The sequence below is a fragment of the Falco peregrinus genome, chromosome 1 (assembly GCF_023634155.1).
Source record: "Falco peregrinus isolate bFalPer1 chromosome 1, bFalPer1.pri, whole genome shotgun sequence".
In the NCBI taxonomy this organism is placed as follows: domain Eukaryota; kingdom Metazoa; phylum Chordata; class Aves; order Falconiformes; family Falconidae; genus Falco; species Falco peregrinus.
In genome coordinates this window covers 117,172,983-117,187,610 of record NC_073721.1, presented here as the reverse complement: position 1 = coordinate 117,187,610, position 14,628 = coordinate 117,172,983, and the positions used below count along the sequence as shown (strand labels likewise).

Sequence of the window (14,628 nt, the reverse complement as noted above, 5' to 3'; positions counted from 1 at the left end):
TATTGCTTTTTTAATATTATCATCGTTAAAGCTAAAGTCTTCCACCAAAAGTCCGCAGGTGTCCTGAACCCCTTGCCTGCCACGTGAGGACATGCTCATGCGTGGCTCAAGTACAGCCTTCTCCTACAAACCCAGCAGATCAGCAGCCCATTTACCGCCTCACATTCTTTCTCAGATGCAATGGTATTAATGTCACTGGCTTTTGAGTACGCACACATATATATGGATTTGTGTATAAAAAACCTTACTGTGAAAAAAATAGGAAAGAACCAACTTTGCCAATATATCCCTTAAGTGCAAGAATATTAGTCTGGGCTAAAACAAAGGCAATTTGTGAAAGCAGACATTAGGACTCAAACAGACGCTTGTGAATAAACAAAGCACCATCATGTCCAAAAAATGCGACGTAACTGGTGGGAGCTCCATGGCTCCAAAAACATCTGCACTTTCTAAAATGGCTTACTTCTGGTGTCTTTGCTTTAATTGAAAGCCCTGTAGAAGTATATTTTTCTTGGCAGTGTGGTTAATCAGTTAAGTATGTTGAGAAATATCCATAAAACACCTTTATCATTTCAGAATCATTTTTTTCATTGCTCAAGAGCTAGCTACAATTCTAAGAGCTTCACACACGAAGCTGTTGTTAATATTATCAGGTGAGCTTCTAATTTATCAGCAATGAAGTAAAAGTATTTGCTCAGTCTTGAGCAAATATCTGAGTATTACATACACTTGCTGTACTTGTTCTTCAGGTACAGTTCTCAGGAGTGACGGTAATACAAGGCTTTTATTATTTTGTATTCCACTGTCCTCAACAGAAATATTTGTAAATTCTAAAGTATTGTAAAGAAATAATCCATAAAAGCTCATTCTTTCTAAATTGAAGTTATATCTAAAGATATATTGTGTTGAAGGACGGTGAGGGTACCAGTTGTATTTTCCCTCCTTAAAATGAGTAAGAACTAAGACCCATTTTCTTCTATACTGTGATGGAAGTTTTTAATGTGTTCCCACTATATTTGGTATCTGATAGAATCCAACAGGCTTCTTAATTTAAGTATTTGTTCATTTTCTGATGCAGCTGAAATGGTTGAGGCGGATTACAAAATTCAGTTAGGACATCCAAAACACCTCATCTAGTTAAAAATGTCAGTCCTCCCACATAATATCGTGGAAATGGACATAATACAGTGGGATGTTAGTAAAGCCAAACGACGTGACAGACACTTGAAGGAAAAAAAAAAAAAGTAAATTACTTAAATAAAAAGATGGAAGGCACAGTGTTCATGCTTATCTCGTTTTTACAACCGTATGTTTTAATATTGCCCAGCAGGGTGGATTTTTACAGTTGATAGCAACATAATAAATCATTCAAAAATATAAGAGAAGATATTTACTTACTTCTCAGAGGCTTTTAATGCCTCGCCATCTTTTGTCCAAGTATATTTCACTTCACTAATACCAGCTGTTTCACACAGAAGATTGACAGCATGAGTATTCTTGGTCAGAAAAACTGTATTTCCAATTCGTACAGTGACTGTTTTGTTGAAGGAAACTCGAGGAAATTCCTTTTGCCTCATAATAACTGGAACCTTCTGGTCAAACATTAACTTATCTACAGTTTTTGTGCTGAAACGTTCAGATTCATTTGGTGATTTGCCTGTGAGTTTTGAGGCAAGTTTCTCATCCTGGGCCCCCTTCCATTTTTCAGTAGTTGGTTGTGGAGGCCTAGATAATTCAACAACTAATTGATAAATGACCTGGGATGCCAAGTCATCATCGACTTCTCCAGTCTCAATGAGCTGACTCATGTTCCGTATCAGTTCTTCAAACTGCACCGTGTCCATGCTGTAGGCGCCTTGGAGAACTGCTGCCTCCAGTCGTTTGTTCTTGAACTCACGAGAGCTGAAGTCTTCTGCTGAATTACTCCCAAAGGCTTCGAGATTTCGCAGAAATGGCTGATCGTTTACTTGCCTGTCACCCAGGTAGAGCTCATTCTTCTTACTCCACATTTGCCACATTTTACTCATTTTATGCCATTTGGCCCCAAAGCTGTTAGCTTCATTGTGATCTGTGTTACTGGTCCCACTGGCTTGTTTTCTAAGATTTGGTGGTTCTATCAATCTGTTGTCAGTACCAATGAGTTTGAGTACAAATGTTTCATGCACAGAGCCTGCAATACACCGGTACACACCGATATCAGTAGCTTCAAGGCTATGTATTTTCAGCGAGCCTGACTTTGTGATGCCAAGTCTTTTAGAGTTTTGTAAGTGCTGTCCATCTTTCTCCCACCGGATAAGTGATTTCTGGAACCTTCGTACAGGGCACTTAATTACAACAGATGTTTTTGGAAGTAAGTAGGCTCGGCTTCCTATGGTAAAATTAATGCGCTTCTCTTGTCTTGTCTGAATATAGACTCGATGAATACCGACAATCTGAGGTCCATGAGCAGAATACTTTTCTGGAAGCCTTGGTTTAATCTCTGAAAGAAAACAAAGTGTTGAAAAGTATCTAATCATTGGCACTCAGGCTTACAAAATCTCCTCTTCACAGAATGCTTGACAGAGCTTTTCCTGACTTTGTTCAAGTCAGATTGCAACATGCTGAGCTTTTATCTGAGTCACAAAAATGCAAAAATATGAACAACATGAAACCATAACATTCCTCTGCTCCAGCCAAGAATTCAATGGCTTCTTCCCCAAATCTCCTAACCATAGAAAGATACAGGCAACATATACCTATATGAAGGACATAGGTGGTGCACACATACATAAATGTACACATGTTATATAGTATATTGATTTATGCGATAGATATGATCATAAAAAGGTTATATTTTCTATATATTTCTTATTGCTGCCTCAGAAAGGCTAGGTATGATGGGAATGGAAAAAGTGAATCAAAAAAAAATTGAACACGTTATCATTTTCCCCACATTTGAGCACTGTCAAGTGCAGAATGACCTAAATAAAACAAAACCTATCCAAAAAGTAAGGCTCCCCTTGACTGTTATTTAAATTGTTGGCTGCCCATGCTGGTTCTCTGATCGAGTCATGCCAAACAAATAGCAACAGAGGAGGTGAAAGAAACAGTCAGTGAAGACACAGCACATGCAACAAGCAAAACCACCCTGTAATCACCAGCTTAGGGCAATTGCTTGGATCGACTGAAAGATGAGTTGCTCACAGTGTCGTGCCAAGAAAGTAGGGAGGGAAAGGAGAAAAGAGAGAAATAAGTAAAAATTTTGAGAGGTTGAACGTAGTAATCAGATGAATTGACAAAAGCAGGCAATAGCAGCATAAAGCTTCCTGCAGACTGGGTACAGAGACACTGGGTATTACGAAGCGCCTCCTGCATTGTACTGCAGGCACTTGGATGCTGAAAGGTTTCTAGGGAGCTGCCTGAATGAATACCACCGCAGGCAGCCTTTCCCAGCAGTGGCTGGACAGGCACACTGGGCACACCACAGAGAATGACTGCAATGTTTCAGATACCACTGTGTTGACTTGCTGCTGGCAACTACAGTGCCCCGCTTTAACCAGCAGACCTGATCTTACTGAGAAAACGCTAGCTAGGTGAGAAACAAAGTGCTGCGGGAGGTGCGGAGCAAGGGCATGTACCCCCGAGTTCGTTCCATGCAAGATGAAATCGGCCAACTGAGAAGAGCTGGGAAACACTTGGCATCGGTGCTAGAAAGCAATCCAATTGTGGTTGGTGACCCAGCCTTTTGGTGTGTGACAGAGAAAAAACTCGGAGCCTGCAGAATGGGTTGATGAGCCAGGAAATGGACACGGAAAGCAAAATGCTTCTCAGCATGCCTGAATCTGAAATCATTACTAATACTGCACTTGGTAGGTGCAAAAATGAAATGACAACTGCACCGATGGCACACAAATGATGTTTGAAAAACTGCATGCTTCTTATATACATATGCTTCAAATATGCTGCGAAGAAATAGGTGAAAAGCTAAATGCTTCAAGCATTCAATAAGTGTGTACACTGTATGAACTACACCCTAGAGTGCATTCTTACGCTTATAAAACAAAATGGTTATTTTCAGTGTTTTGGGTAATGAGTTCAGACCTGTGGGGATATCATGGTTTCATAATTGCTCAGCTTTTAAATCGGTATTCGTTATCCAGATACATGGTTCCCTCAACCATTTCGCGTGGTACAACAAATAAATTTCTTTAGGCACTCAGTTTACTAAAATTATTAAAGTAGCGTCCTGTTTTTAGTAAGTTATTGGGCCCCAAATATTTATTTTTAGGGAAGTGTTCCAGCATTAAATCTTCCATTTCCAAAAATCCAACTTACAGACACAGTAAGTGTAACTTTAAACACACAAATTAAAATACTTCAGGCTGTGGTCTGTTTACACTAGTTATTCCAACATGGAATTAAACCCAGTGCATACTTATAAATATGTTAACAAGTCTCATCCATTTCATTTTTTAAAAAAAGAAAGACCACTAACGCTCATTAGCAGTTCAACACTAAAGGGTGTGTATATTTTTACTGGTGACTGGTGAGCAAGGCTAGGAGTGAAACAAAGTTCAGAGTTGTGGATGGCAGGCCATATAAATATATAAGGTCATGTGAATATATGAGGCCACATAAGTATGCATTTTCTAGATCCTTAGTATCATCCAATCCTTCAGCTGCTGAGGTAACAGACTGTTTGGAAAGGGTTTTTTCTACAAGGATAGTCTTGCTTAAGGATTAGATTGTACTGGAGCCACTGGACCTCATTATCACCTGGTACAAATCCATATGTGTCTATGACCTCTAATGGTCCTCTACAGCTTTAGCTGGGCCTCAGGTCCTGGTGACCTCAGGGCTAGATTGGTGTTATTTCCTATTTCTCAGAGCCCAGTCAGGAATGTTTCTGACTTAACTGGGCTTATTGAGGAGAAAAACAGCTACGCTTACTAGTCCCAGGGTGAAAGATTAAGTCTAAAAAGCCTCAGCACTGTCATGAGACAGTAAAAAAGAAGGGGCTCATCTGAGCTGCAGAAGCATGATCTTTGACGAGGCACATCCAGAAATGTTGCTCTCACAGGCAAGAACCCCTAACGGCACATGGGCCATGCACCACACCACTCTTCACCGCCTCTGCTCCAAGCTGTCTGCCCCTCCTCGGGCCATGCTACATTCCTGCCTTCAATTCACTGCCCCTTGCAGGCGGCCGGAACGCATGGCTGCAGGAGGAGGAGATGCCTCCGTCATGTTCCTGTGAATCCAAAGCCTGCTGCTGCCGCTGCCTTGGCTCCTCGGGCCAAACCCAAGCTAGAACTATGGGTACGGACACGTCTTACACCTTCCCCTGCCCTCTGTTGCACAGCCTGGGAATTGCCAGGCGGATGCGAGCTGCAAGGGCTCCCTGGTTCCAAATGGTTGTGGAGGTGAAGGAAGAGGACAGTGATTCTCTTTGATGACTTTGATCTGCACCCATTCAGTACAACTGCACTCCCTCTGCAGTCTACCATCCTGCTTTCTTGGCACTGTGGTGGAAGCTGACAATGTAACTTTAATATCAGTCTGTGCTAAGCAATTTGCAAACCAGCTATACTGCCATTCAACTATCCACAATTAATTAAATTCAGATAGATATGCAGCTCAAAATATTTTATTAAACCTTATGCCAAGGACATTCCTGAAAGTCCACAGGGCTTTATTTAAGTGGAGTTTTGAACCTCAGGATTTTGGCATGTTAATCTGAAACACAGGCCAGGAAAAGAAGTTTCATATTATGTATGAATCAGTAATTATTCTATTTCTTATTTTGTTTTGTGAATAATTTTTAAAGCAAAGCTTCTATATGTATAAAGTAGCTATTTCTTGACAGCACTATGATTTGGATCAAAACATGTCTATCTGTGGTCTGTGACGAGAACCAGGCCATTCATGAAGGTTTTCAGTTTTCCCCCACCTCAAAACTAGAAACTCTCCTTTTTTCTTTTATCAGTGCCCTGCTCCCCAAACCTACAACCCAATACTCTCCTTTGTAAAGGAAAGGGAGCACAGGTTCAGACATAAGGAATCTGCATTTAGAATTGCCTATTTGAAATTATATTGTAGGTGATTAAACATAGTCTGTATCAGTACAGTATTTCCGTCAGTGTTATACATATGTAATTAGTGCAACTACCATCAGTATCAAAACCTGATTGTGCCTGAATTGTATAATTCCTATAGATAATCTTTCTGAAAAGTTTTTTTTATAGACAGGAAGAAAATACTGGATTTTTTTGAAGAGTGTCTGCACTGTCATCACTTCCTGCAAAGCTCATGAGATTGGGATTCTCATTTCTACAAGGAAAGATAGAAATTATACCTAAAGTTATCACTGGCACAGAGCTTCAGGTTTTGAATTCCACCATGCTAAGCAAAATGTCCAGTGTAATACAAATGTACAGTGAGAAGACAAGCCAGAACTGGATTAGTATCTTTTCTGATGTCCTTTGTAGTTTATAGTCAATCGATGGTTTGGGTTTGGTTTTTGTTTTTCGATTGGAGTAGTGTAAAGGACAAAGGAAAATTCAGATCAAATGTAGGTAAGTATGAGGGTGAGAGGTACGGACCATTACAGTGTATTCAAAACTGCTTCTGGAGATCATAACCTTTATTTTTGACTGGCAGAAAAAAATTAAAACGAGTCCTGTTATTACTGGTCTAGTAATTATGACACTCAGTTTATGCCAGATTAGTGATGTTGTGAAAGTATAGGGAGATGAGTAGCTTAACATGTATACAGATTTGTCTTTATAAATAGATCATTCCAAATTATCAAAAAAATACGCAAAGTAACATACTTACTGTTGCAGGCATTCATCTGACAAGACCTTATAAGCATTGAAGGAGACAGACCACTACACATTGATCCATTTAATGTGACATATTGGCCCTTTGCTGTTAGGTTTTGGCAGGCAAGTTTTCTTCTCTGGATTCCAACACCACAGCTTACTGAGCACTGTGAAAGGAAGGATGCAGTCAAGCTAAACTTGGTGTCCCACGCCACACATGCTAATTTTAAGCTAGGTTGGGTTTTTTTCCTTCTGAGAGAGAGTGCACATGCTCTACTTCATATGAATAATTGTGTTACCCAGACATTAAACTCTCTCCACTTTTCCAGAAAAATAAGAACATAAGAGATAATTTGTTCCAGCAAGCAACTCAGGAACAATTAAAATAACATGACAGTATTTCATTATGTCCAAGCATGGGCAGAACAAAGCAATGAGATCTGGTAACTACGAGAAAAAATTTGGCACATTCTAAACAGTCTGTGTCAAGTATCTCAACCCTCTCATCTAGTTTGTATTGCATGAACCTTGAATTTAGAAGCTGCAATTAACTTTTATAAATCTTTTTGAACAGGGAGCGGTAGCAAGCTTGCATTAAATGGGAAAGGAAGAGGACATATTCCAGAATAACGCAAAGATTTTATTTTGGAAACTGTAGCATCAATTAATTGATAACTAAATATGTCTGGTAGGATGCATGCAATGTATTATAGCCCATCCTTCAGCAACTGAAATACAACTCAGGAAGGGGGCTGCAATCAGTCTGATTGTGGGCAAGAAGGCACAGCAACTGTATGCACAGTTTAGTCCAGGTAAATGCCTTGTGAAACCTTCAGCTATCCTGTGAATTTATTGCTACAGTTTATTTACCCAAGCAAAAATCTTTAGAGCTCATGCTACAACAGAAGGTTTCGGTTCACTGTTGTTGAGGGCTGCTCACCTTGGACCATTCTCCAAAGACCAGCTGTGGAGGACAATCAACTTTTGCACATGGTTTACTAGTTGGCAATTTAGGTTCTTGACAGGTGTCATCAGAGTGTTTCAGGAAACTTCCATCCGTCAACAGCTGCTTACAGTACACTTTGCGGGTCTGAATCCCTCCTCCACAAGTACGTGAACACTAAGGAGAAGAAAAGAACATAGCATGTACACCTGCTCTCACGCATCATACTGTTATTGTGCACAAACATTGTAAGTCCCCCCCAGTTATGCTATCTTGAAAAATGATACCTACTTTCACGTAAAAAGTAAGCAGTGTGTAGAAAATTCTGTTAAAATGTTTAACATATTAGAAATTATGAGAACTTAAGTTAAAATTCACACCACCTGACTGCAATTCAGTAGCAGAAATCTTAAAGAAACACACGCCTCTTACACACGGATCTGCCCATATCCCTCATCAGTTAATATACCTGGTGAGAGTTTTGGAAACATTTTCAATGACACAGAAAAAATTGATAATGAAGCACTGTCTCCAAATGCAGGTTACTGTGTTTGCAGAGCATAGGGAGAGAGGTGATGTCTGGAGTAACTGGTATCCAGCCTTCTGAAATCTTAAGAAGGACTTTCCACCTCATCTGGTAACTAACCACTGGCACAGCAGTCAAAAGCAGTATTTTTGACCTTGGGTGAGTTCGTTCTAATGAAATCAGTTGAAACACCTACATACCAAGTTTTAGGAGCTACCTTCCATGTTATTCCAGAATTTCCAGTACCTAGCCAGAGGAACACATTTAAACTCTTTCTGTAACCCAGCCATACCTGTTGCCATTCCTCAACATGCCACACAGGGGGACAATCAATCTGGTTACAAGCTTGTAAAGAATGAGGCTTTTTGTCCTTGCACTCTTCAGCCACGACAGCAGATCCTCCAGGCTGCTGGCAGTACACGTCTCTTGTCTGTATCCCAACCCCACACGTAGCCGAGCAGCGTCTCCAGGGGCCACTTTGCCACCTATTCCAACAAAGCCAAAAGCTCATGGTTTAGCAACTCACCTCAGCCTGGGGAAGGAGCAATCACATCCAAACAGGCTTTAGCAAAAAATAACTGATTATTATAAATTATATTGATCGATGGCTAAAACATCCCTTGAGTTTGGCTGTGATGCAAAATTATAAACTAGGATTCTGAACTTAGAGGTAACAATGAAATGCAGAAGGTATTAACAATAAAGAAACAAAGTAATTTCCAGACAAATTCAACTCCAGCATTTGCTTTCAGAATGCTCCTCATAACCCTGTTGGCAACCTGCTGACGTTTACGTTTGTAAATGTAAATATGTAAATAGACCTTTCTTACATTTACAAAACATCCTTTAAAAGTGTGTATGTTTTCTATAAAACATCCTGTTCCTGTTAACTTCTTCCCTACATTTTGTGAGAGGAGGTTTCTGCAAACACATAGAAACAATATGCAAAGGATCAGGGATGTCAGAGATCAAAAGTGGGTGAATAAGGCAGGGCATGTCAAAATTTCACATATGGCACTTTTAAGTGACCAAATCAGCTAGGCCTTCTTGCATTTGGGCTGGGATCTTTCTTTTCCCAGAATCTCCAAACATAAGAAGCCATAAGAACTATGTGGAGCTACTAAAGAAGCACGAAATTAAAATAATTTGAAATCTTTATTTAACTTTTTTTCATTCAGTAACAACAGAAAGTAAATATTCTCTTGGGGGTTTTTTTTGTGAAATTACCTTAAAATTTTCCTTGTACCACTAAAAGAGTTAAGGCTGTTTTTCCAACTCTGGCAAATATCTACATGGAAGAGATTTATTTCAGAAAATGTTCCCTATTTTATTAGTGAGATGTGAAGAGTGGAAAAGGAGTGAACAAGACCAAAAAACCCCAAAAAACCCAACCCCCAAACCTTGTTAAAGACAGAAGCAGGGAAATTTCATCCCAAAGCAAGACCACAGTCCTGCAATCCGAGCCCTTTTTTGAGAAAGCCAATGTTTATTTAAGTCCTATTAACCATTTCTTTGCCACAAGACAATTTCATTATTCCAGTGTACCTCGGAGGGCAAAGCTTCATATTGCAAGTACGAGTCATTGGTGGTGGTTTCTTGGAATTGTCACAGAGGGTTTCATTGACAGCTTGTTTTGTCTCTACATGCAGACACATTGCAATGGCTTCTTGTGTTCCTGAATTAAAAAGGAAAAGACAGTCATGAAACACTGAAGATGAAGAGATTGCTGCAAACTTTGCTCTTGTAATTATTCAAGGCTGTGTGTATTAACTCAGTAAAAAAGCTCTGGACACTGAATTTGATACCAGTCTTTAAAGTAACATCTCAAGTCAAAAGGAACACAGTTTATGTATTTAATGCGCAAAAGATATTTGTGAATTATATCTAGCACTTTATTTCTGTGATAGTTAAAAAGCTTGATTTGACATTCTGCCTCTCTGAAAACCAACACAAAATAGGCTTTTCTGTCTGTTCACAATCAAATGCTACATCAACCTGGTTCTGTAATGGTCCCCAAACCAACTACTGGTTTCGTTGCCAAAGTCAGAGTAAAAGTGATTCCTTCTCATTTACCTTGACTTTAAGAAGCTAAAGATCTGCAAAATATGTGACAAAAAAATGCAGATCACTTGCAAAACTACAGTCAGGAGAATGGCTGACTAAACATAGAACCTTACTCATAGAGACTAAGAGCTGCAACAGTTTTGCTGAAGACAGCAAATCTGACCCAGCCTAGAGCTTTCCTCACTCGTGACCATTCTTGGCACCCTTCTGATCTGCAGCTTTCGCTACCTAGATCTTATTACTGAAGCATGAAAGATTACTAATACTCAAATTTCTATGAGTCAAAATGAAACGTAATATAAGTTTGCTTTAGAACAAGTCAGCTTGGTGAATACACATGTTGTGAACCACTTTTATTTTAAACCTATGTAATTATCCAATCTTATATATCATATTTTTTAGTATGAAACCCTTACTCAATTTCAAAGCTCACTCACATGCACATGAAAGACAAGACGGTTTGTGATGTACTTGGGGAATCCCGTGCATCTGGGATGTTCTATATAAGCAATGCTAATGATCATAATCTTGTAGGGGAAAAAAAAAAAAAAAAAAAAAAGCACTGAAATAATAAAACACCTGTTTGGTTGCTTCCATGTAAAAACTGCTTTTGAAGAGTCACAGTTTGAAGTATTTAAATCCATTTCCTTCCTATTTTTCACTTATCTCCAGTAATTTTGTAGGGATACAAACTTGCTTTCAGCAGCAGGTTATACTGCTTTTCTTAGAACCATCAGAGGGAGTTGCATTTTTAGCTAGAAACCTTCACTAACTGCTTTATGGTATCACCTATGACATTACCTAAAAACATTCCCACTATTGTTACACAAAGTCTACTACAACTATTCTTGCTTCTGTCAACTGTGCATGACGACTGGTTTCTTGGCACTGTTGGACTTTAGACATTCTGATTTCAGTGGGGTCAAGGAATATACTACACTGAGAGTTCTGTCTCCATGTCAATGGTCCATTTTCTCTCCTTTAAAACACATCCATGAGCACTGTCGTTCTTTTCATAAGTCAAAACTGTTCCTTCCACCTATAAACAATTCTGATGTAGTCCAGTGTAACAGCCAGCCCAGGCGACAATCCCTCTTTGCAACACTTGAACCAGTCCAGCTATTTCAGACAGTTCAGCAGGAGTGGGCCAGCGGTGATTTTCACAATAACATAGATTCCAATTTCTTTCAGGCTCTGTGGTACACCTCTAGATCCCCTCTGGGACTAATTTTCAGTTCAGAAAGACCTTGTTATATAAATATTTTGACTATAACTACAAAGTGATGAATTTTTATAGAACAGAAGACCTGACCTTATGTATGATTGACAACCTATTCAGTTCTCTTCTATCAAAGTATTGATAACTACATTAACACAGAACACACACATTGAGTAAAAAGTATTTTACTAGCAAGGCTGAGGATAAACCTTTCACAACAAATAACATTACTATAATGCAGACATGAAAATGCCCAACGATGACAAGCCAACAAATAAACATTTTTTCTAGAGCTCTACTATTTCACTGCAGAGTGACAAACAAGGGAATCAAACATTTTCTGTCCGATTGATCCCCACGTGTTTGTTTAACAGGAGCAGCTTCCCTGTCCCCTTACATAGGAGATGCACATCTGACTGTCTACAAGAGAGAAATAAAGGTTTAGAAATTGTGTTCTGGCAGCAACAGAATGACATTACTAGACAAGCAATCAAGCAGGTATCTATTTCTATTTCAGGTCTATCTGTGCTACCTGCTATCAATCTACTCTCTTCTACCAACCTTCTGTTTTGCTGACCTCACCGTGTTCCTGTGGGAAAACCACGCTCAGAGGTGATGCTACTCTGGAACAGGTTGTGATAAGTAATATCTTAATATCTCACAAAAAGGAAGGGAATGAAATGAGATTCCTTTCAGACCATCTAAACTGGCAATAATCCCATGGAAACTTTTTATCTCAGTGTTACAAAAACTAAATAGGCCAGCCAAATGAACAATGTCATACCAGGTGATGGGTTTTGACTGCAACTTGCCACCTAGAGTCATTAAACCACTCCTGCCTTGCAGCATGACCAGCTAGCTATGATTGTGTTATGTGCAGAAAATGTCAATATGTGCTGTATCTTTCATTTGACTTAACTACAGGGCACAAACTGCAGTAGTGATTCTTTGCGACAGGGGCCTTATTGAAAGAAAAATAGCAACCTGTTTTGATGCCGTAAGCATAAAACGGATTATTAAAGAGCTATTAAAAACATACCACTCCCTCCCTCCTTTTCCGTGGTTCTCAGTTCAGGAACTCTACTCAATAAATAACTACAGTTAACTGATGCAGCATTTGCTTGAATTTAGCTGTCAAAATGTCTTGACAATTAATCAGATTTCTCACCTCAAACTGTAATTTTCCATTAGTTGGGAACTTCAATCACTGATAAACTTCTTATTTTATGTCAGTTGGAAAACGGAAAAATCTATTATTCAAACAAGCAAAGTTTTATGTGTATGACTTTCTTGGCTTATAATATAAACATAGTAGATAATTTAACTAAAACATTATGTATGCAGCAGGGAGCATTAAGTATTTTTACAGTAATCTGATGCACTATTGTAGTAATTATCCTACTATTCAGTGAAATAGAATATTTTCTATTTTAACCCAGCATTCAAACCACATACATTTACATTCTTTTACAAGCTTTTCTGTGCCGTGAAATACACAGTGCATGAAGCATGTGTTAAAAGATCAGAATGCTTGAAAAAAGCCCAGATTTTGTTTCTGCCTTTTTTAGAGTACAAAGAAAATGGGGGTGGAAAGTTGCTGTGCAAATGGTAAGTGGATTGAGCTACTCTCTATACCTGGAAGAGGAAGGACAGTCATTTATTTCTATGAGATAGTCTCAGTTTGGGGATTACTTTAAAATATGTACTATCAGCTGAAAAAAACTCAGAAGAAATGCCAAGCCCTACATATGCTTGAGCCTCTCTATGAATCTATTGAAACTAGCAATGTTATTTATACTTATTCTGAGAAAGAGTAAACAGTGTCTGCAGTTAAAGAAACTAGTGATAGGAGTAACCAGTTATCAGTTACCTACAACACACCATTGCAAATGCTCTCAACTTTATAGGAGAGTCTCAGAACACTCATTGTTTTTCTTAAGAGCCCTTAAATTTGGCTAGAATCCATTAATTTTCTAAGAATCTCAGGTTTCTTATAAATAAAATGGTAAACTTTTAGCCATTACGGTTCGGGCAAAAGCCTGAAGACACAACTTGACTGTACCCTAAAGCTTCCGAAGTCACAGACTATAGAGGAAACAAAAGGAAGTGCATATGTATTTATTGTTTAATCTCATTACTTTTAAGCCACTGTAATGACTTTAGAGGATCAGAATCATAAATTTTGAAGCATATGGAATATAAGTAGTAATAATAATTATATAGAACCACCAAAATCTGCCTCTTGCAATTAAAGGTATTTTTAAACAGGGAACCAGAAAACGTTCAGTTATTTTTTAAAATTGAAAACATCCCTTTAAAATATTGTAGAGTAGTTAAATGATTGACAACACTGAAGAAACACTACAGATTACAAGAAAAACATTTCTTCTCCTTAGGCGTACTCTTTATTCTGATAATGACTAACAAGTCTCACTGACAACATTATGAAAATTCAGCTTATACTGGTGTTGGGGCCTCTCACATCAGGGCCAAAGTTCTTCAGATTGGGTGAAAAAAACCCCAAACCAAACCCCCACATTTTGGGAAAATAAAGGCAAATCTTGAGATACCCAAGTACACTGTTGGTTTATTTTCAGCTTGGGATTTCTTCAGGCACTGAAGACAAAACAGATCTTTAGCTTTCAGGATGCTTACAGAGTTTCCTATGGACGTTAAATGTGACATCTGCACCATGACAGACTGGCCTGGACAACTTCTATTTGCACTCGTGGAAAGACTGATGAAAGAAGTATCAGTTATGCTAAGAGGCATAACAGACTGTACCAGGCCTCAAAAGCAGCAAGTTTTATGGCACTCAATATACTAGGTGACAAGCCACACAGATTTGCTGCAGAAAGCACACAAAATGACCAAGGAATATGACGAACTGGAAAGTGAAGATGTTTGATACTGCCTTGCAGATCACTTTATCTCTGTAATTCTAATACCTCAGAAAACAACGTTGCCATCTGCCTTTTTCATCTGCTTTGGAGAGGGATCAGAGGAGAATTCGAATTAAAAGTCTAGTCGCACAAGGATTTTTAAAAAAGCTGCTAGTGACAAGCACTGAAAC

The 14,628-nt window shown here is 38.8% G+C and overlaps 1 protein-coding gene across 3 annotated transcripts in view; it reads right to left on the bottom strand.

Annotated features, from left to right (window-relative positions):
* Window positions 1-14,628, bottom strand: part of ADAMTSL3 (ADAMTS like 3) — a 203,300-nt gene that overhangs the window by 27,434 nt on the left and 161,238 nt on the right. For all 3 annotated transcript variants that reach the window (XM_055811101.1, XM_055811105.1, XM_055811091.1), the window contains 5 exons: window positions 9,818-9,947; window positions 8,565-8,757; window positions 7,744-7,923; window positions 6,817-6,970; window positions 1,399-2,479 (listed from right to left, as the gene is read on the bottom strand). In XM_055811101.1, the coding sequence (XP_055667076.1) occupies window positions 1,399-2,479; window positions 6,817-6,970; window positions 7,744-7,923; window positions 8,565-8,757; window positions 9,818-9,947 (1,738 nt within the window). The remainder of the gene's footprint in view (window positions 1-1,398; window positions 2,480-6,816; window positions 6,971-7,743; window positions 7,924-8,564; window positions 8,758-9,817; window positions 9,948-14,628) is intronic.